This window comes from Pieris brassicae, chromosome 8 (assembly GCF_905147105.1).
Source record: "Pieris brassicae chromosome 8, ilPieBrab1.1, whole genome shotgun sequence".
Taxonomy (NCBI): domain Eukaryota; kingdom Metazoa; phylum Arthropoda; class Insecta; order Lepidoptera; family Pieridae; genus Pieris; species Pieris brassicae.
Window position 1 is genome coordinate 16,115,347 of NC_059672.1, and position 21,757 is coordinate 16,137,103.

General features: G+C 31.0%; 4 protein-coding genes across 5 annotated transcripts; 1 reads left to right on the forward strand and 3 right to left on the reverse strand.

Moving 5' to 3' along the window:
• Window positions 1–133: 133 nt before the first annotated feature.
• On the reverse strand, window positions 134–7,352 carry LOC123713178 (luciferin 4-monooxygenase-like). 2 transcript variants are annotated; one of them, XM_045666725.1, is made up of 11 exons: window positions 7,200–7,352; window positions 6,630–6,837; window positions 5,641–5,839; window positions 5,038–5,160; window positions 4,354–4,528; window positions 4,033–4,173; window positions 3,673–3,798; window positions 2,890–2,973; window positions 2,577–2,723; window positions 1,200–1,365; window positions 134–751 (listed from the first exon to the last, which is right to left on the reverse strand). In XM_045666725.1, the coding sequence occupies exons 1-11, from the start codon at window positions 7,350–7,352 to the stop codon at window positions 618–620; spliced, it is 1,656 nt and encodes a 551-aa protein (XP_045522681.1). In that variant the 3' UTR covers window positions 134–617. The 2 variants fall into 2 exon arrangements, with proteins under 2 accessions (XP_045522681.1, XP_045522682.1); XM_045666726.1 differs by lacking the exons at window positions 3,673–3,798; window positions 4,033–4,173.
• Window positions 7,353–9,549: 2,197 nt separating this feature from the next.
• Window positions 9,550–12,244, forward strand: LOC123713050 (protein FRG1 homolog). The gene is made up of 4 exons (XM_045666537.1): window positions 9,550–9,706; window positions 10,144–10,514; window positions 10,864–11,056; window positions 11,770–12,244. The coding sequence occupies exons 1-4, from the start codon at window positions 9,645–9,647 to the stop codon at window positions 11,915–11,917; spliced, it is 774 nt and encodes a 257-aa protein (XP_045522493.1). The 5' UTR covers window positions 9,550–9,644; the 3' UTR covers window positions 11,918–12,244.
• A 45-nt stretch (window positions 12,245–12,289) lies between these two features.
• On the reverse strand, window positions 12,290–19,605 carry LOC123713051 (DCN1-like protein 5). The gene is made up of 9 exons (XM_045666538.1): window positions 19,344–19,605; window positions 19,136–19,253; window positions 18,513–18,628; window positions 17,467–17,567; window positions 16,871–16,999; window positions 15,752–15,876; window positions 14,717–14,924; window positions 14,112–14,201; window positions 12,290–13,831 (listed from the first exon to the last, which is right to left on the reverse strand). The coding sequence occupies exons 3-8, from the start codon at window positions 18,614–18,616 to the stop codon at window positions 14,128–14,130; spliced, it is 741 nt and encodes a 246-aa protein (XP_045522494.1). The 5' UTR covers window positions 18,617–18,628; window positions 19,136–19,253; window positions 19,344–19,605; the 3' UTR covers window positions 12,290–13,831; window positions 14,112–14,127.
• Window positions 19,606–19,876: 271 nt separating this feature from the next.
• On the reverse strand, window positions 19,877–21,631 carry LOC123713385 (pupal cuticle protein C1B-like). Its single transcript, XM_045667012.1, has 4 exons — window positions 21,534–21,631; window positions 20,826–21,002; window positions 20,361–20,516; window positions 19,877–20,060 (listed from the first exon to the last, which is right to left on the reverse strand). The coding sequence occupies exons 1-4, from the start codon at window positions 21,543–21,545 to the stop codon at window positions 19,965–19,967; spliced, it is 441 nt and encodes a 146-aa protein (XP_045522968.1). The 5' UTR covers window positions 21,546–21,631; the 3' UTR covers window positions 19,877–19,964.
• Between the last annotated feature and the right edge of the window lie 126 nt (window positions 21,632–21,757).

A 21,757-nucleotide genomic window follows, 5' to 3' on the forward strand; every position in this document is an offset into this window, starting at 1 on the left:
TTGAAATATTGAAAAAAATAGTTTTTATGTAACAGTATTTATGGCCAGACTAGTTATTTATAGAGAAATAAAACAAAAAAATATCATTATCGTTTTATTTTATGAACACCTAAGAGTTTTAAAGTATGGTCGATTATAATTTAGATTTTACAGTGCGTTTGTTTTAACAATTAAAAGCATAAACTGTAGACACTATTAAAATCGGTTGTTTATAGAAGGTTGTTAGATAAAATGAAACAATGCACCAAAACCTACAGAAAAATAATATTTCAATTTTCGAATAAGTTATAAACATTAATAATAAAGTAAGAGAACTAAATCAAACGTGGTTGTAGTGCTAAAAACTTTTAGGTCTGCACATTGATTAGTGTATATGTTTATTGATCATTTGTTTTATCTAATAGGTAAATAGACGATCAACCTTCTACGCTTGACAAACGTCGACTTTTTGGGTTGAACGCCGGTTTCCTCACGATGTTTGAAAAACAAGTATTAGCGGACATAGAAATATAAATCCATTTGTGCACAGCCGGGGTTCGAACCTCGAATTTTAAACGGTTATCATTAATTTAGCGTTTAGTTTTATATTGGTACTGGTGTAATGCAATGTTAGAAAATTAATTTATGACAGTGTCCGGATTCATTACGATTTCCTTTAATTTTCGCCTGTGTACTTTTGTTGATGCTGTCATAGGTATCTCATTCAAAAATACGACTCCACCACGCAGACGCTTCGAATCAGATAACGAATCTAAAAAATATATGAAGTAAATATATCACGCAATTACCAAGGATGTCGGTTATATAAATAAGTACTCTAGTCTAATTCGGCCACTATTACAGACCAGACATACCACGGAGATGGCGTTACTGTCAGCTGTCATTGTTATTATTATATTAAAAACGTCAAAGTCATGTCAGTTCAAAACTACTATACTATACTTTAACTAGTGGTTTGTTTGATTTGCCAATATTGCTAGATATATAAATTAATGACTGTTCAATGGTCTATAGTAATAGTGATTCCATAGTCATTATTATTATTAAAAATAATTAATTAGCACTTTAAATTTTTTAAACATAATAACAATCAATATTAAAGTAATCATGTCTCGTTCCTACGACTGTCGTTTGACTCTGTAATCAGTTCGGGTTCGGTCACGGAACGAGTCATACATTTCTTATTTTATGAAAATCACCTTGAACCATATCTTTAATATTATTTGCGCTGACTTCGTAACCAGTTCGAAGTACCACACAGGCGACAGGCAGATCTCCACATTCTGGATCTGGTAGTCCTGTCACTGCTACGTCTAAAATGCCTGGATGTTGGCGAATCACGTTCTCAACTTCGACCGGTGAAATCTAAAATAATGTTTATAGGACAATATAGTTTTTTTTTAAATAATGATACGAAATAGTTTTAAGTTGAGCAACAATATTTCAGCGATAATAAAGCAGAGTTAAGCGGTGGGACAAATTAAAGGTTGTAACTTTACTATTATACTTAAAACAACGTCAAAAGCAATTATTGTTAAATAGAAATGTTAGTCTTTCTGTAGTAAAAATTGAAATTAATTAATAGAAAAGTAAAACAAATTTAAAAAGTATGGTCCCTATGGCAGTGTAACTTTAACACTGGCAGCATTTCCTCGCTGTGTTGCGATTCTTATTCGTTAAGCGGGGAAATCAACAGCTCTGGGGTTATAGGTACTATCTACCTGGCGCCAACTTAAATCTTTAATTAGCACCTGTACACTTGAACCCCACAAAGTGTGGACTAAAAGTGTGAAACTCTAAAGGGAACAAAATCAAACTATATTTAAGCCATTTATTACTATTCTCTTGCCGATGGAGGTGAGACGTGGTTAACGTTTTCACACAAGTAGCATACTACAGCCCGTCACATCCTCCAAGGAATCAATGACATCCCATCTGGCCGCTTGCCATCAACTCTAGCAATGCCTGTTGGCTCCAACATGGCTGGAGTGGAGCGGAAGTGGGCGGCGCGGGGAGAAAGAGGACGTGCACTCTTTTGAGAATGGAGGCCATGGTGTCCAAGGATACTTACTTCAAACCCACAGGGACACTTATGGGGAGTACATATAGGTACTATGGCAATGCGAAGTGTTTCACGGTCCTAAAGGGTAGCAGTGTTTAGCAAAGGATCATTAAACCAATGACTAACAGACTCCTCTGAGATCAAGCTTGTGAGGTCGGTAACTGAAGTGTGACCTAATAAGTTTAGGAATTCAGATCTACAAATAGGATCATCCCACCATCTTTGAAAGTTGACGCAAGAAGGCAAACTTAAGCCTGGGTCGGAAGCTAACCACGCATCTGTCGTTATAGTTAATAAACCGATTTTAAGCATCTACAAAATAAAATCCGAAAATTACTAATACAATTATTAATAAAAATAAACATGGCGTATAAACAGGAAGTAGTGGGGTATAAGGCACATCTGGATGATATTTCCGCTAAAAATTATACATCATTGTCATCAAGTGTAGAAATGTGTGCCGCAGCTACTGTATATACTTTAAATATTTGTTAGTATATAAATATATTTATACCTGGAAACTTTTATATTTCAGCAGTAGTTTAATTCGTTCGCAAAAGTAGTAATTAAAGTTTTCATCTCTATAGAACATATCACCAGTCTTAAACCATCCGTTTTCATGAAATGTTTCTGCAGTGGCTTCAGGATTTTTGTGGTACTCCTGTGAATTGTTAATTTTCTACAGAAAAAATTATATTTGTGTTTAATTCCTATACTAATAATTTGTGTCTTTTCTTTCTATTTTTACTGAGTGTATTTTGTTGCGGTAATTTAAATAACTGTTGTGAGTTGACTGTAAAAAATTGTGGCTACATTTTATATTTTACCTTAAAGATGCAAGGACCCTTCAGCCACAATTCTCCTGGTACATTTGGTTTATCAATATCTTCTAGTGTATCAACATTTACAATCTAAAATTTAACAAAAATATTAAACAAAATAATCGTAAAAATCAATTTACAAATAGGATCGTAAAAATGAATTTTGATAGTGTTGAAGTTTTTATCAAAAGACCTTGATGAGAATGTTAAATAAAGGCGCTTTTCGTTGATGATATGCTGAGTCCTTTCTTATATACTACATACTCGATAGCCAGCGTTGCCATTTTTTGCCATATCGTGATTTTGGGAAATTTTTGAGTGAAAAAAGGGGGAGTCTTTCGTCGAAAGCGGGACATAGTAAAAAATATTATATAGGATTGACTTATTCGTGATATTTCTGTGAAGATATAACTTCTTTTTTTATCTTTAATAAAGATGAAGAACTCTTCACGGGATAGATGTAGAATAATCTTCATGAGTAATTCTGCTTTCATTTATTTATACTTTCGCCCGGTTTATATTCATATGGTTTAAAGGGATACTTAATATGAAAGATACTTGTTTAAACATATTCCTGGTGTCATTTTTGTAAACTGTTGAGAGAGCTGGTGCCATTTCTGTGCATGGCAATAGTCTGTTGAGTGACGGTTGAGTTAACCCCCAAAAGCGAGAACAAGCATGTTCCACGAAGGACAATTTTCATTCAAAATCGGAACCTGCCACCAAAATACCAAAGCGCCGCGACGTCAGGCAACACTATTACATACATACAAGTAATCTAGAAAATACCCTATATTGAAAGCATCCCATCGGTCTCCCAACAGAACTGGGAGGTGGATAATCAGAGTGGAATGCAATGCCAGATAGTTCACTCATTCCGTAAATACTAAAAACTTCAGTTCCAGGTGTAATATTCTGAAATAAAAATAACATCTTTTAAAAAAATACGACCAACTCACGATATTCTGGCATATTACAAGAAATATTAAATACCATCCAATCCCTCATTTCGTCAGTTCAATGTTGATAAACTTAAAAATATATTACTTTGGTTATTATAGAATTTTAAAGACAGAGGTAATAAACGTAACGAAATAAAAAGACGCTAACGGCTCTAAATACAAGGTCAGTTTCATAAGTGTTTCTTACCTTAAGTTCATTAATTAGTTCAACTGGCACTGCACTTCCACCCAATAGTAAAAGTTCAAAGCACGTGAAATCACACTGATCACGGTCTTCAGGTCGCATCAAAGTGGTCATAAATGTAGGACTCATTACTGCGTATGAAGGCTGTACAAAAAAAATACTAGAAAAACGAATCTAAAACAATTTCAACGCAGCCTGATGCGGTTAATAATGGACTTAAATTAAAATTGTAGCCTGTAGTTCATAAAGCGTATGTATAAATAAAATTAGCCAAAACATTCATACATAAAAAAAAGGTTTAAAATATATTATTATAACTTTAACCTTATAAGTATTGATGAGATAGTACGCATGCTCCTGCGTAAGCGGCGAAGATGTCTGTAGTCTTATGTATTTTAAAATTGGTGATAAAAGAAAGCTCATGATGGCTGTCAGCCATTGCAACGGTGAACCAACCAGCGCCATATGTGTTGGGCCCGGGAATGTTGTCGATCGGGACCTATTACAAAAAGGAGTGTATACAAAATAAAATAGAAATCTTATATGTATTACAAATTATCTCTTAGCAGCCTACTATCAATATTGAGTTCTGATTAATTTATATATTATTTACATTCTTCAATTCTACAGAGTTAGTGATTCGAAAAGGAACTAATGTTGGTACCTAAGTACATAAGATACATTATAACAGCAGGTAAATATTTAATAATAACAATGATTTTAGTATTACACTATTATACCTAAATTTAACAGAAATTAACATGGACTAAAACCAAATACATTTAGAATTTTCGTTGTTTTTCTATGCAATTTCCATTATGTATGATTTTTTTGAAATGGCATCTATACGAAGATCTAAGATCATAGGATTGCTATCATCTGTTTTAAACTGCGTTAGAAACTAGTTTGCCCGAATAGAAAAGAAATCTGAAAGATATTATAAGGAATCTACTTAATGTTATTTTTGTTTACGTGCAGTTTTAAAAGTGAACAATGCAGCAATATTACCATACATAGGGTAGGCTGGTAGCAAAATTTTTGTGCGTCGCTACTGCCGCTTTTGGCAAGCCGGTTGTGCCGCTCGTCGCTATTAAAAGTGCGCCTGCGCTTTCTGTATCTAAATCGGCGACTCTGCACAAGATAACAAATAAATTCAGCCTTTTTTGAGGCAGGTATTATTTTAAATATAATTAAGACATAGTGATCTATGTTAATAAAAATTATTATTATTATTTATTTTCTTAAACTGTGAGAAAGGTATTTATTGAGAGAAAATTGAAACATTTAGTTTTATTACGTACATAGGTTTTTATTTTGGAAAAGCGGACAGTCTCTATGGGGTAACATAGCACAATGTTTTACATGTTGGTATGTTACTAAAAAAGTCTTACTTAATAATCATATTATGGCAAAACGACGTTCTGAGGGACAGCTTGTAATATAGAAAAAAATATAAAATATATTATATTATGTAGTTTTTCTGAGAAAGTTCGTCTTCAACTCTTAGATGAACTATGGCTATAACTTATAAATCCTAATAAAGACACGTTTACGTAGCCTCGATGATAAAACTAGAAACGTTCTAACAATAATTAAAATACAATCTCTTACTCAAAATCATCAATCAATGAATCATCTCGATATCTAGTAACAAATTCTTGGAATGAACACAAGTAATCGCCGCTGTCAAATGTAACAATTTCTGTATTTTGCTCAATATCGTTGAGGGCGATTTGGACTTCCGTTGCCTTTTCACTTTGACAAAATACGATTTTTGGTTCCGACACTTCAAATGTTGCTCTTAGCTCATCTGAAACCGATATCTTTTTAAGTTTGCATGACCATGTAGATAATATAATCAAATATTACTGATGGTACATTGCCGTTTTATGTTAAATAATACGTATGGTAAACTAGATATTGATAATAATTATTTGAACCAAATGTTTTTACCCAATACTGAATTATTTAAAATATAGGCGGACAAAAGCTTAAATGTTTCTCCATTAACCCATTTGAACAAGATTCATTATTAGAAATCAATTTAAAAGTAACATAAGAAGTTAAGATTTATTTTATAAACATCAGAATGTATTTACGGGATCCAACTAGTGTTTGACAGTGCGAACATCATTAGGAAACAGGTATTACATCAAATAATTGATGATGTACAGTAAACCCCCTTGTAACGCATTTTCATTTTACGAGATTTGAGTCCCTCGTGTATCACGGGTATCTGTACTATGACATTTATAATGGTTTGTATGTACATATTTCGTTCATAACATAGTTTTTTCTTAATATTCCATTTTGCGAGGATCTCAAATTCTCGTGAGAGAGAGAAATGAGAGATTTGTACATAACGCGTTAAATGGGGTCATAAAAGCGCGTTATGCGATAATACTCCTACAATTCCTATAACGCGAAACCATAGGAGGGATGATTGTATATCAAACATAGGTTGATCAACTACATACTGGCCAATAATCAAAAAATATTAATAATACAAAATTTATAGAAAATTAAGTTGAGATGCATAGAGTACTTTAGAAAAAATTGTTTGATTATTCTGTTTATGTTAGCTACGCATTGCCACTTACTAACGCTAAGAGTTCTATCAACAGCTGAAACTATGGCACCAACACAAAGGGCTGCATAGAGAGGAATCGCTAGGTCCAAATGGCTTGGAGCCATAAGGACAATAACGTCACCAATTCCTATGCCACACTTCCGTAAGGTGATAGCGCATTCAATAATTCTTTGTAGAGCTGAACTATTGGTCTCTTCTTCTCCAGTTGCGCCATCTATCTGAATTAACATTGATAAAATATAAGCATAATTTGAATAATTTCATAAATTACAGAAACAATTTAGTAAAATTCGTCAATAACACTTTATTGAAATACCAATGATTCATTAGCATCTAGAATTTATACGACTGATTCGACAAACATTTGTGACTTTAATATGTCCCGTACATACGTCTGACGGGATTACGACATTCGCATTTCTGAATCACACCCTAATTAATAAGTGTAGTTATGATATAAGTTTTGGTCGGTACTTAGATCTATCATCGCTATATAATTAAAAAACCAGACAAAATACAAGTTTTATTGAATTAAAGCTTAGTAGTTCAATTTTATATTGTCCTTACATAACTTACTTACTTGCATAATAGCTTTAGGGTAGTCTTTCAAACTTTGTAATATTATTTTGCCAAGATGATATCTGTCACTCGGATTTCCTGATTGACTAACAATTCTTGACGTTAATTCATTCATAAACCAGTGTACGGTATCGTTTGACAGATGGGGTGCCATTAGGAAAAAATAATTTAAAATTACGTTATATTTTCTTTAAATACGTTGATGTTATGTCTAACGTATCGATGGAATGAAGTTATAATTTGAATTGCGAACTTTACTACGAACAATGACAAATTGTACTTATTATAGGTAAAAACTATACTTCAAATCACATATAATATGCGTACAAGGTCCAAACGATTTGAAGCTTATATAAGCTGTAATTTGTTAACCTATTATTGAAATCGTAAAATTATGTCTCGCGATAAGGTCTAGTGATCACTGATCGCTGTCCTTTTTAGATTATTCATATCGTGGGAATTATTCTTCAATTAAATTTTTATTTCAAAGCAGTTTTAATAGTAGTTATCTTGTAGTATATGTTCTGGGAATACTGCACCCATTGTAATTAATTTCAGGCGAAGATAAAAGAAATAAAATAACTTTTTAATTAACCACTGCTCTGTAATTATTAACTTGTAATTTTTGAAACACCCTTTGGTTTTTGGGTTAAAACTGATCTAGTTTTTATAGACCAAAGAGAAATAGGACAAACTTATCAACCAAAAAAATATCAACTGAGTATCGGAAAATATAGAACGGTTCGAAAATGCTATTGTGTACTGAAAGTCCAATATAATGTAAAAAATTGGTTTTATAAACATTTTTTTTCTAACACATGCACATCACGTTAATGAATCAGGTTAGGTAACTTAATCTATGGAGGATTCTAGACTAGAATTTGCTTAGTTCATTACTATTTTGATGAAAAATTGATCCTTGAGAAAAATAATAGCGCAAGATTGCTTTGTTTTTTATAACAGGCCATTGTAAACATTGCCTTAAGAAAATAAGGGCTTTGAAGGTTTGAATATTTAATACAGAGTAGACTTTAGCGAGCTTTCCTACAAATTATAGGCTTAATACATATATAGCTTTGAAATTATACTAATTATGTCGCCAATTGACGATTGAAATATATTTATTAAGTTTCCTTTTTTTATAATTTTCATTATCAATTGAGGAAAATAGCTCGAAACTTAATAAATATTACCTTAATACTAAACTATGATAACTTCAAATTCAATATTTATATTACATTTACAAAGCAACCACTTATATATTGATTACATAGATATTTTCATTGGTATAATTAAATGTTATAAAAGTTTTCATAGTAAATTTAAAAAAAAATATATGTGAATAAAATTTTTATACTACAACAGACTTCTAAGTAAACATCTGGTCCTTTCTCTGTCATCAATATCATTATATTCATTCATGTATTTCTTAATAAAAGAGCAGCTAAACTGAATATAAAGAGGTTTCCAATATTGGAAACCTTTTTAAATTTGTTGCTTATGATGATGTAAAACCGTAAACTTTACTTTATATAAAATTTAACATTCCCTCTAAATTAGTTTTTTACTCATTTTTCTCTCACGTAGTAGTTTATTAGGTTTGGAGAGTGCTTCTTTTTCATTTAGAAAGACGGCAAGTTTATTTATGTCGATGTTTGGGTCAGAGAGAAAAAAGCTTTCTGTCTCGACGTCCGATGATGACACTCAGCTGTAGGAATTAGGTAATCCGAACAACTCCTCTGAACACTATCCATGGTAAATGCGGTAGAAGATGCAGAGTGACGCCACATCTCTATGCAACGTATCAAATGCATGTAGGTATATAACCTAAACAAGTAAACAATTTTATGAAATAAAACGTTCATCTCAAATCTAACGTTAAATTTTATGAAATGAACAATTATAGAACAAAACGTAAACAAAATCTCAATAATTATTACCCATTAACACTGACATTTATTACTTAATTATGATTTTACGGTTTTTAACTAAATCTACATTAATAATGTATTTAATTTGTTTCACCAGTGTGTCTGTTCAGTAGATTACTACTGAACACAAACATTAGTTTGTATTGTACAATAAGTTGTTATATTAATTGCTTATTTTTTCTATTTATACTACGCAACATGTTAAGAAAGTTAAAGAAGCCTGATTTAAATACAAAAATACTACAACTGAAACATTTTTTTATTTTACTACTTGTATATTTAATATAAATCACGCACTGACATAGAGTAGGCAATAAAATAAACACATATTTTGGGTTCTGGTCGATCTTAATAATTACTAGTCTGTGATTGTTTACATTGTACACTTTCCAGTATATGGTTATTGTCAGTTGTCAAGGTTATTGTTTAATATTTGTTAATTAAACATCTACCCAATTATTATATCTTTAAAGTTTAACAAGTTATTCTAAATAATTTAATATTTCTTTTAAATAATGGCAGATGAATATGCAGCTGTTAAACGTAGCAAATTGGTTTTTAAAGGAGATAAACCAAAGTATGTACTTAGTCTATTAAGAATAAATATAAACCCTAGATTCTCTTTGGCGTCGTGGACTATCTTCAGATTGCAACTGTTTCTTTCATAGTGTTTGTATCATACGAAAGTAGATAATCAGCTTTTTATGCAAGACACGTCCTCTAGTAATAGCTCTTTGACAACGGTTATGCCTTTCTAAGAACCCATAGGCCCACAGCCGGAGTTTGATGCGTAGACCTCAGGGTTGAGTGTGGTTTAACCTCCAGGCCTAGTATAAGTAGTCATAACATAATATTTATAGTGTACTCTAAAGTAATATGCAAATCCAGAAAGAACATCCTTGTTCTAATTTGGTTTAGGTTTGTGAAATCCCAGTATAAGAATAATTACAGTATACATCCTACTTCTGTTGATCATATATTGTAGCACTTCTAATAACTTTAACAATGTTTTAGAGCTAAAAAAAGAAAACATAAAAGTAAGGATAACTCAACACATTCTAAAATTGATAATGATTTAGTGAAACATGGAAATTGGTGGAAAGTTGAAAAGATTGAGGATCTAACTGGTCCCATTTCTATTGAATTTGGAAATCTTTCCTATATATCAGCATTAGATAATGGTTTATTTACTTTGGGTGCTCCTCACAATGAAGGTGAAGGTCCATCTCCAGAGGAAATATTTACTGCCTTTCCTGCAGGAGAAAATAAATTTGCCCTCAAATCAGGGTATGGAAAATATCTAGGTATATCCAAAGATGGTGTTGTTATTGGAAGATCTGATGCTGTAGGACCTATGGAACAATGGGAACCAGTATGGCAAGATGGTAAATTAATTCCTTTTAGTTTTATATACATAGAAATAATAAAAGCATTGGGGCATTTAATAAATAACTTGTAAATCTAGGTTATTATGCAAGCTTCCTTAAAATATTGATTTTATACATAATGTTGAGACATTAAGTATTAAACCATAAAATATAATAATATTCCAGTGAGACTACAACCCTTATATGGTTCCTGATATTCAATTCTTTGAATATATTTATAGAAAAGTGTCTTCATCAGTTTTCTTCTACACATGTTGTAAATTTTTGGGTCTAAGACATGCCAATAGCATATTTAAATATGTAGGATGTAGGTTTTATTGTAGACTAAAATTGATGTTTGTTACAGGTAAAACAGCAATACTTAGTTCGTTAAATAAATTTGTCTGTGTGAATAATGAGGATGATTCTATAGTTGCTATACGTGTTTCTGCAAGTGACCAAGAGTTTTGTAATATTCGTAGTAATAGAAGTAAGGTTGTGCAGAAAGTTTTAGTGCCTGAGGAAGAAGGGGACTTAGCAGAAGTTGAAGTTAACTATGTGTAAGTAATAGAAGATGTTGTGTTGTAATCTAGGACTTTTATTTTTTATAAATTGTATTTGCACAAATACACAGTTAGTTAATTATACAAATATATGAATCTATCCTAATTTAAGACCAATAAGTAACATATTTACTAAAAAGGATATTTCACAAAATAAAGTGCCCACTATCACTACTTACAGTCTCCATTTTTTTATTGAGACTGTAAGTAGTGATAGTGTAAGTAAGATTCCCTTTGAAAGACATTTTGTTCTTGTGTACTATTTTTTATCCACTTTCTACTTTTTTAACCCCCCACCTCCATTAAACGTGCCGTAACGTTTTCTGAATCGCGAACGTTTCGCGACCACCCCCAGTGACTCTTTATACCTAAAAGTAGTAGGTAGTAGGAGTTTCTTTTTAGGCTTTGCTACTTTCAGGGGGGAAGGGAGACCTGTTTCCTTTCCTCTACGCTATTTTGACACACCTATTGCTTTTCGTTATTTCTTATTTAAATAATTTCACAATAACAAACGCCACGTTGCTGCTTTATCGTAAATAAATGGCGGCGCTGCGTTAGCGCGTTCTACTTTTACGATTTTGCGACGTTTCGAAATGAAAACAAAAACTGTAATTTATAATTAATTTTGTATAGATGACCAAATCAAAAACGTTGTAGCTAAATATTAACAATTGTATTAGTAATATTTTACATAGTGTTTTTTTTTTCAGAAAAAAGTTTCAAAAATTTCAAGATAAAAAACTGCGCATAAATGATACAGGTGTAGTTGAACTAAAGAAAGCAAAGGTGGATGGTAATCTTCATGAGACATTATTAGACAGACGGGCCAAGATGAAAGCAGACAGATATTGTAAATAGGCAATAGTACCTCATTATCTTGGTTGTTGATGATATCATAAGAACATCCAAGTTTTTTCAATTTCCAGATTATATAATAACTTTTAATTGCACCTAGCATAGTTCTCAGATTAATAATAGTTTGACATCTTATCTATTTATAAGATGCTGACTTCAAACTCATAGTAAGACTGAACATACATTTATATCAATCAAACCTATCTATTTCCCATAGATTGTTATGAAAAATTTGCTAAATGTATGTATATAAGTATATTTCACATTGAAAAAACAAATTTACCTAGGTGAATTTATATTCTTATTAAAATTTCAACCAATTTAGTGAAAATATAATGCTATGATTTTATTTATCAATAATATTAAAACTAAAAATATTTTCCAAATGATTTATTTTCCTTGAATGACATTCGGTAAGAGGGCCTAAACAATTTAGATAAATTTGATATACCATTTATCTTAAAGAGAATGGTACTGACTATGTCCCGCAGAAAATTTGAATATACTAACTACTTGCTTATACAAAACGATATCTACATCTAAACCTAGGATTAGACTAGATAGTCTATCGGAACTTGTTTCAGAGCCAAAAGTCATGATACCTAAATATAGTGTACAAAATAGAAACATTTAGTCTTTAGAATATCGAGTAAGTCTGCATATACATTTTGTTATAATATTATTCTATAAAAAAGAAAATATATTGAACAGGGACTTTATATTAATTAATCCAGGTATCATGATTAATGCCTATAAAAGTCATCTGAAATTAAAGCAAATCCAAATTCATTAAATTCCTATGCATTTGAACTTATCTTAAAATTTAAAAATATTGGCATAATTACAGAATGTTCAAAATTATTTAGACATCCTTCTCAAAGATTTTCAAATGTAGAAAGTTAATTAGCTTCAATTATGAGTAAACATTCTGCAATCATTCATACAAACATCATAAATTCAATTACATTGGCAGTACTCGTTCATACGTGAAAATAACTCTATACAATGAAAAATAAATTTATAGTTAGTGATTTAAATAAAATGAAGATTTACTGTACAAATTAAATAAATGGCCCATCAATTTTTACAATATTTGCAGATTGATTGATTGATCACATTTAATCAATGTTGGGTTGACTAAATCATTTAATGTTCTGTTTCCAATAGTGCCATAAATCAACCTGACCCAGTCTCCTTTGCATTCTAATTATACACTTTTAAAGCATTTGTTAGTTTCTTCTTAGGTTCAAATAAGTTTTTGGCACTAATTCAAACTTTTAATGATTTTAATAATGTGATTACAAAGTTAGTGTTCCAGAATATTGATTTATCTATATTGTAACAATGACTACTTGTACTATTAAAACAATGGATCGGTGGGCATTAAATAAATTATCTAATATATAATGTAAGGAGTATTACAAATTTCGTGCGATGAACAAGGAAAAATATAAAATGTTATGTTATACAAATTTAATATACATATACCGCGACCACAATTAAATTCAATTTTGAATAGAAAATTACCGGAAATTTTAACACGTGAAAAACAAATGTGTGTTGCGTAAAATAACAAGTCAATATGCACAGATATAGTACGCGCATGTCATTTGAATAATGGGTAATGACACCATAGATAATTAATTTGAGAAAAAAGTCTGTATAAACACTATCTATGGCATTAGACTATTTGAATCAATCAACCCAAAGCATTAACTGGTATAGATGACCAGTAAAACTAATATATTTATGTTATTAACATCGTAAAATTTAAAGTAATCGCGGTAATAATAAACATTAGTGTTTTATTGTAGGGTATGTGTAGAACATAATATACACAGATAAACAATATACATGACACTTAAATCTATAAGGCAGGCCCACAATGAACCATCTTACTGCAAGCCTCACCCAATCCTGAAAAAATAATATTTCTAATTTATATAAATATCTGCTGTTTATGTCAAACGCAAAACATACGTCTCATCACTTAACCAATGAAGTTCTTCTAAAATGACCCATTAAATAAACTTTTTTTTTAATCCGAAGAACCTTGAAGGTTTAACGAATATAACATAACAGCAAAAAAGTCGTGAATTTTTTTAGTAAATATGCTTTATCTATTTTTACTAAGTATTTGAAGATCATAATAAGCAATTGATATAACGGATGGGGGTATAAAATATTTAAGGCTAACCCATCTCAATGTGGTCTCAGCTGGCGTGCATGGCTGCGTCTCCACGTTCTGCTCTCAGCCATTCCACAAATTCATCTAACATTACAGGCCCTGGAATAATACATATATGCTATTAAAAAAACGGATTAATTTAATGGTAAATAAGTCTCCTACTTATACGTCCAAAGCCGAATCAAGCCAGAGTTCAAACCCAGGACATCTGGTATATAAAGGCTCTCTACATAATCATGAATAAAATATATTGACAATTGTAAAAAAAAAGAAATTACATTTAAAATCAAACTATTACGACGTCTCATAAAAGTCCTAATGGTCCTATTACGGTACGCTTTTACTAGATATGGTCCTATTACGTACCATGAACTGATTTTGTGTACAAAAATAATACAATGTACCAATGTCTGTTTTTTTCTATATAAATGTTTTAAAATTTGTGAGTGATTTTTTATCAAATGTCAACCACCCAACCAAAAAAATTATAAACATTGCACCCAATTCTGAAAAAATAATCATAATTTGTTTAAAACCAAAAAGGCCAGACTACTTTTCCAAATAAATTAGATTTCGTAATTTTAACAAAACACTGTAATCTTAAAGCTACTTACAAGCTCCATCCGCGTCATAAGCAGTAAGGTGCGTGTCAACAGTGCGGCTGAACTCGAGTATATTACACCACTGGTCCCGGTTAACGACTCGGTACCGCCGTCCATGAGTCAGAAACTCTGCGAGGGGTAGGCGAAGAGGCCAACGCGGTAGAAGTACTCCTAATAGTGCACGAGCCGTACTCGTATCTAGGGAACGTTGGTCTTTATCCTGAAATAGTTAAAATTGTATTAAAGCTAACAACATTGTTACTGCTAGTCTTGGTGACTTGGCGACTTGGCGTTTTTGAAAAATTCAGATTTTTTTTTATTGACGTTCGTATGTGTACATTAACAAATGATGTTTTGATTTGCATCGAGATAATCATTCAGTTAAAAAATGTTAGCGTAGTGGTAAAGCGATTCATGATATAGGTTAAGAAACCTTAGCTCCGAATGCAAGTTGCGCTGAAATAGATTCTTTCTATGTAATTGACACTTATTCGTAAGACTTTGTGAGCAAAATGTAAGCCCAGATTTTTACGCAACGTGCACTACGTTTTAGATCTTTCTATAGACGCAACATGCTTTAGACTGGTTATTATAAAATAAAAACTGGGTTACCCCCAAAAATTAACGTGACGTTATGATGTGACGTGAATTTTTAATTGAGGTTAATATAAATAAAGGATTATAACTTGGACTGTATGTTATGAGTTATATTAACTAGGTATTGACTGCGGCTACGTAACTTCATACTTAGTACAATGAAAATAACTGTTTTCCTTGCGACGTACCCTTTATGGTGGAATATTTAATTATCCATCCTGACAAATAATTTCATTATTAAAGGTTTTTAAATCATTCATTCATTATTAAAACCATGTTGTTTAAACTAAACAAATCTAATTGCATTGCCATTATTTTTAGCACTTATCACAATGAAACTACAAAACATTAGCAAAACAGTCTAAAATCTGATATATTTATTATAAGTAAGCTGTATTGTGAGATGAAATAACATATTGTTAGTAAGTTAGGAAAACAAATTTAACTCACCCTTGCAAAATCATAAGAATATCTATATATTGATTTGAAGACATATGGGTCATTGAGTAAACTTCGAAGATTTTCTAATTTGCTCTGCAATTTGAGTACGCTGTCACATTGTAGATCTGTTAAACCTGTTAATAATAATATAAAAATTGTTACAATACATTACTTAGTACTTTGTCAAAGCCCAAATACACACAAAAGCTTATATATTTTATTTTTATATATTTATTTATTCATACTTCGTTGCAAAAATAAAAGAAACACAAATACATAAAAATTACAAAGGATTATTGCTTTATCAATGATTGCAAGTTATCTCTTCCAGGCAACCCTAGTAAGAGAAAAACTAAAAAAGAAAAATGATGAGTGTAAGAAGTGCAGAACTAAATGTTATAAAAAATCTTCCTAAATCCCTAATCTAAAGTAATAAAAAATATATATTAATAACAAACTAAAAATTAAAATAAAACTAATCTTACAGATTCATGAATAGCGAATAATAATGCAACATAAAATAAAAGGGAACAAGAATTACAACTTAGTCTTTCATTGTTTTTAATTATTAGGTACAACAATGAAATATTTAAATATCAATATAATACATACTTTTTACATACAGACTTTACCAAGTATTTGGTAAGACACAGGAACATTCACACAATGTGAAAGCATAAAAGCTTACTTTAATTTTTTTTTTATAGTAATCATCTACCACCAATAAGTTCTGTCCTTAAAGGTTTAGCCAAATTATAAAATTGATTTATGATGTATAAAACAGTTTTCATCATTGTTCTTTGTCATCACCTGGTGTACTTTATATGTAACCCATGCAAACTAGTATTATTGTTAGTTAGTAGAGTAATATTGTTGTCATATCCCTAGAACAAGCTTAGACAAACAACTTAAGGTTTGCATATCATTTAGATTCATTTATAGCGAGTGTTTTAATTCTTCACTGAAAAAATTAAACAATTTGCTCTCTTTATTAGACTTAGTTAACTAATGTTAAAATATTAATTGTTTAAACTTATGCATTAAAACAGTCCAGGGTATAATCATTTTCTAAACTGAAACATGCACAATACCATATATAAAAAACATAGTGTCTATATCAACACAAACCTTTCAACCACTCTTCCTGTGTGAAATAACCCATTTGTTTAGCTCCCATTTTATATGCAATGACCAACATTACCACATTTTCTGGATCCACTCCTAAATCTTCACAAAATTTTTCCATACCCTCAGGCCCTGAAATAAAACTTAATAATTAAGAACTTATAGATAATCAAAATACAAGTGATTAATTATATTGAATTTAAATAAATAACAGTATATACTGAATGAGGTCAATCTTTCTGCTATTATAGCAATAAAAATAATTTTAAGACATTAGGGCATTTTACATATAACATTACGTCTAAGTGTTTAACAATAAGTAATGACATAATATATATTAAAAGTATGGCTGCAAGAGTAAAATTTCCTTAAACTTCCTGTCGAGGAATGCCTAAAATCTTAAATAGTCTACTATGTATTAGTTCAAGATTTAGAATCCGAAGTGGCAACATTTTTTGACCCTCTTTGTCTACTGCTTTATATATTAGGATTTCTTTAGTAAATTTTGTCTAGAATTATTCTATAATAATATTCATATTTATAGCATTGTGGCTCTTAATCTGTAAAAATACTGATATACAGAATAGATACTGCCTTACCTAATACATCTGGTTCTGCAATTGTGGTATATTCTTTAAACCAGACTAAACACTTTTTAGGACTAAAACTTATATCTTCAGTTTTGGAATGTCTTCGAGAACTGAAATAAAAAACATATCATAGTGTCACATATAAAAGTTTAAACATATATATACAATATTGCACACTGCTTGAAATTGTATATTTTCAAAAATGTTCATCACAGAAACATTACAAGCAAACACATAAGGTATATAGAAATATTTTTAGAGTAGGTAAAATTAAACAGAATTTTCTTGTATGTTTACTCTTGCAAGTCATAATGATTATTATTAAGGGTACAAATTTGTAATAAGTGATTTGCAACAAATTTAATATGAGCAACATTGTTGTTGATAAAACCTAAGACATCTAAATTAGTAGAATTGATACTTGAGTAAGACTAAACTAAACTTTTTAAAAGCCTTTACTAGCATAACCATAACCATTACAAACAATTTTTTAGCAGACCCGCCAGGCATTGTGATGCATGATATTTCAAATGATTAGGATATTGAACAAAGTATGATAGTACCGACTGCAGTACCATCTGGAGGGTGATTTGTGAATCTAAACCATCTAGGATGCCACCTAACCACAAAAGCAAAAATTATTCAAATCGGTCCAGCTGTTTTAGAGGAGTTCAGTGACATACACACATACAGTAGAATTATATATATAAAAATGGTAAAAGACACTTCTTTTTTTAAGACATTTAAGGTTCCTTTTAACTACTGTGTTTATAACAGTCTTAACAGTCTTGTCAGCATGACAAATGCATATAATAATATCTTATAAAGTATGTTTAAAACTATTTATTGATTTATTTCTTATTATAATAATTTGCCAAAAGGTTTCATATCAAATCTTCCCTTAGATAAAACATTACCAAAAAAAGTTAATTATGAGAACATACTTTTGTCAAAATTTCAAGGTCAATTAAAAGTATATTAATAATTTTAATATTCATTGGAAAACAATTGAATATAACAATATTATAAATTAAGATAAATATTATTTAACTGACCTTGTGTTCCTTGACCTTTTGTGGTGGTGGTGGTCTTCAAGAGACGTAGTACCTGGCAGCAAATCGGCTGCTGCACCTCGCGTGCGTTTACTGCATCGCGGCATTGCTCTACCACCCTGCATATACATTAAATTTATAGAACTATATATATATAATTTTAACAAATATCCCAAATATTTAAATGTTTAGTCTAAGTATCATAAGCCAAACAGATTTAAAAATACTATAACGAATGCTATGGATGTATCTAACTTACTGCTACATTACTGATTCATAAGTTAGCTTGGTGATCTTTTGTACATAGCTTAAGGAAAACAATTCAGGCTGTAGTATTGTTCAGCAAATCTAACAGTGGTATCTACTAGTAGTGACAACTTTACAAAATGTTTACTTATTTAAGAGCAATACAGTTAGAAGTAATAAATCCTAAGGACTTTTACATTATACTTCTAAACAAAATCTCTCCCACGCAGGAATAAGATCACGTCAATATGAAGCAAAATACTTATAGCATAAATTTACATCTTCAGATATATCTTTCAAATATATTTCACTATCAATGTTAAATTCAAAGAAAATCCATATATTTGTTTAATATTTACATTACGTTAAACAATACTTACGATCGGTGGTAGATTTGACAAGAAATTTGAGAACTTGAATGGATTTTCGTCTCCTATTTTGCGAATTTGTGGAGACAGCTTGACGAAAAAAATGTCCTCTTGACAGGTCGATAATAACCTGAAATAAAAAATCAATGTGAAAAAAAAAGTTTAAAGGCCGGTAAAAAATATTATAGGAATTCAAATTATTAATATACATTTAAAATACCTCAATATAATGTCAAAAACCACCACAAAAGAGGTCTATCTGTTCTCTTAAAAACTACAAACTTGCAAAAATTCGTTTGTCGATGTTTTATCTAAGGAAATAATTAAATCAAGCTTATGGCAACGTAGATCAAAAACTACTTAAACCATGCTGAATAAGATCAATTATTAGAATTTATTAGTTAAATCTAGGGTGCAAATAGCGGCTGCAAATACGAAAACCTCAAATTACACACTTTTTTATTTACGCTACTTAAACCACAGGCTAGAAATGACAAATTTACCTTTGAAACACAGAATCCATGATCCATACACTCCCACAGATTATTATTTTCGCCCTTCACTTGTATAACAATATTTTGACCAACATGAACATTTAAAACAGCTAAAATTAAATGAGCTAAAGTAGAAAGTTGAAGGCCTTGGAAAAAGCGATAAGTTCTAGACCAAAAGTAAATTTTGTTTTAAAGATAAAATTAAAAAAATAAAACCACTAGATATTTATTAATATTGTATTTCATAAAACAGCAGAATATTCAGAAACGCTAACAACAATAGGCAATAAATAATGAGGAATCTTTGAGCACACTTATAAAACAATTCTTAAATCTAGTGGAAGCGGTTACCATGCGTAGGCAAGACCGAGGCCGTTAGTGTAAGTCATGTGGGACACTGCGGGTGCAGCAGAATAAGCCACTCCTAAAAGGCCACCAGCGACCTAAAAAAAATATTTTATCTTATTTTAATATAGGTGGACAAGTTTATAATACTAGTAGGTATATTATGTATACTAAGGGTATAATATTATCTATTTCTTATTAATACAATTTATATATGGATGTGATACAAATAGATGTTTATATATTATAGCGGTTTTAAGTAGAGATTTAAAGATCTAATTTGTGTCACCCTAGGGACGTAAGAATATAACGAGTTAAAAAAAGTAGTTAATCGAGAACACAACACAGGCTACAGTTTGCAAAATATTGTTGTCGTAGTAGTGTAATCATTAACTTACTCTAGCGGTTGCTAAAGGAGCAGCGACATGTGACACGACCGGACTGGCAAAACTATGGTAAGCTGGTGCCACCGCTAAACCAGGGTTGCTTACGCGAATGTCAGCTTTACGTACACTCGAGAATGGTGTGTCAATTGCTTTGCTGTATGTCGATATCTAAAATAAAGGCAACATTGTTAGACGTAGAAAAAAAGAAGTTGAAAATTATAGTTTTACAAATCGACTTTTACGAGAATTCAAACCCAGGAGCATTGGAGATCCTACGAAAAAACGTTAGTTTTTCCCGCTCTATCGATTTAGATAATAGCGATTTAAAATAATAGATTCGCAATATCAAAAATGCCCACAATTACTATACATTTCAAGTGAAGTTTTAATAATTATCAAAGTTTTATGAAAAATCGTAACCGCCCATTAATATGGCCAAAGTGCTTATACGCTCATTATTACAAGATATAGTTATACCTGACCCAAATTGAAAGGGGACCGCAGGATATTGGAATGCTGAGTAGCAATTGCCGGTTGCGCTGGATAGGAACTGTATGGGTTCCAAGCCCCATATGTATAAGGGGCTCCATAAGCAGCTGATGCCAGAAGACCTCCGGCTTGAGCAGCCACCACAAAGCAAGCAACAATAAGTACCTTAAATAATAGAATACAGTTATGTGTATCACTTGCAGGTATGTACTAGGTACACAGACAGACGACTGATTTTCTTAAAAACACTCGCTTTACAACGTGCATTTTTTGTTTATTATATTTTCAAATGTAAATTTTAATTCTGTAAAAAATAGATTTAACTTGTATAGTGAATAACGTGTAATGAACGGAGATAAAACGTATTACTACTTTATATGTATTTTTTTAATTATCTTTGAATGGGTGCCGTAAGCTGTTGTTAAGACAAGTGGATAGATTATGTTTTTATCTGACGTATAAACCTTCAGTTTCCTATTTTATGATATCTCTGCTAACGGGATTAGTCAACACTTTCGATGAAAGCTTTCAGTCATTCTCCCCATTGCCAATAGGCAAGCAATGGGGAGAACAATAATGTTAATTACGTAATATTGTAGATATTTCTATTGGTTTTAAAAAAAATCAACCTACAATATAAGTGTATACAACTGACAGTAAAAAGTTAGATTAGTTGTAAGACAATTAATTTCTTACCTTAGCAATCATGGTTGATTCCTTTCACGCTCTAGACTGATATGAATTTAAACGGTCAGTGTAACCCTTTTATAGCAGGCTTAATATAAATACAAGGAGCTTATATCATAACTAGATACTCATATATTATACTCTCACATTGTATGCGTAAGCTTAAGAAAAGCCTAGGTGTGGTAGAGCGAGGACACCTCATTGGGTCAAGACAAAACAGCATAGCATAGTGT

What these genes read in the sequence shown, in the direction of transcription:
- LOC123713178 (XM_045666725.1), bottom strand. Translation starts at nt 7,352, where the DNA reads ATGGCACCCCATCTGTCAAACGATACCGTACACTGGTTTATGAATGAA. An exon ending in AACTAATTAATGAACTTAAG is followed by an intron (nt 3,799 to 4,032) that starts GTAAGAAACACT and finishes TTTTTATTTCAG; the next exon opens with AATATTACACCTGGAACTGA. An exon ending in TGGGATGCTTTCAATATAGG is followed by an intron (nt 2,974 to 3,672) that starts GTATTTTCTAGA and finishes GTTAAATTTTAG; the next exon opens with ATTGTAAATGTTGATACACT.
- LOC123713050 (XM_045666537.1), top strand. Translation starts at nt 9,645, where the DNA reads ATGGCAGATGAATATGCAGCTGTTAAACGTAGCAAATTGGTTTTTAAA. An exon ending in GGAACCAGTATGGCAAGATG is followed by an intron (nt 10,515 to 10,863) that starts GTAAATTAATTC and finishes TGTTTGTTACAG; the next exon opens with GTAAAACAGCAATACTTAGT. An exon ending in GAAGTTGAAGTTAACTATGT is followed by an intron (nt 11,057 to 11,769) that starts GTAAGTAATAGA and finishes TTTTTTTTTCAG; the next exon opens with AAAAAAGTTTCAAAAATTTC.
- LOC123713051 (XM_045666538.1), bottom strand. Translation starts at nt 18,616, where the DNA reads ATGCCGCGATGCAGTAAACGCACGCGAGGTGCAGCAGCCGATTTGCTG. An exon ending in ACAGGAAGAGTGGTTGAAAG is followed by an intron (nt 15,877 to 16,870) that starts GTTTGTGTTGAT and finishes TATTATTAACAG; the next exon opens with GTTTAACAGATCTACAATGT. An exon ending in ATTCTTATGATTTTGCAAGG is followed by an intron (nt 14,925 to 15,751) that starts GTGAGTTAAATT and finishes TAACTATTTCAG; the next exon opens with GATAAAGACCAACGTTCCCT.
- LOC123713385 (XM_045667012.1), bottom strand. An exon ending in CCCCTTTCAATTTGGGTCAG is followed by an intron (nt 20,517 to 20,825) that starts GTATAACTATAT and finishes CCTTTATTTTAG; the next exon opens with ATATCGACATACAGCAAAGC. An exon ending in CTCCTTTAGCAACCGCTAGA is followed by an intron (nt 20,061 to 20,360) that starts GTAAGTTAATGA and finishes TATTTTTTTTAG; the next exon opens with GTCGCTGGTGGCCTTTTAGG.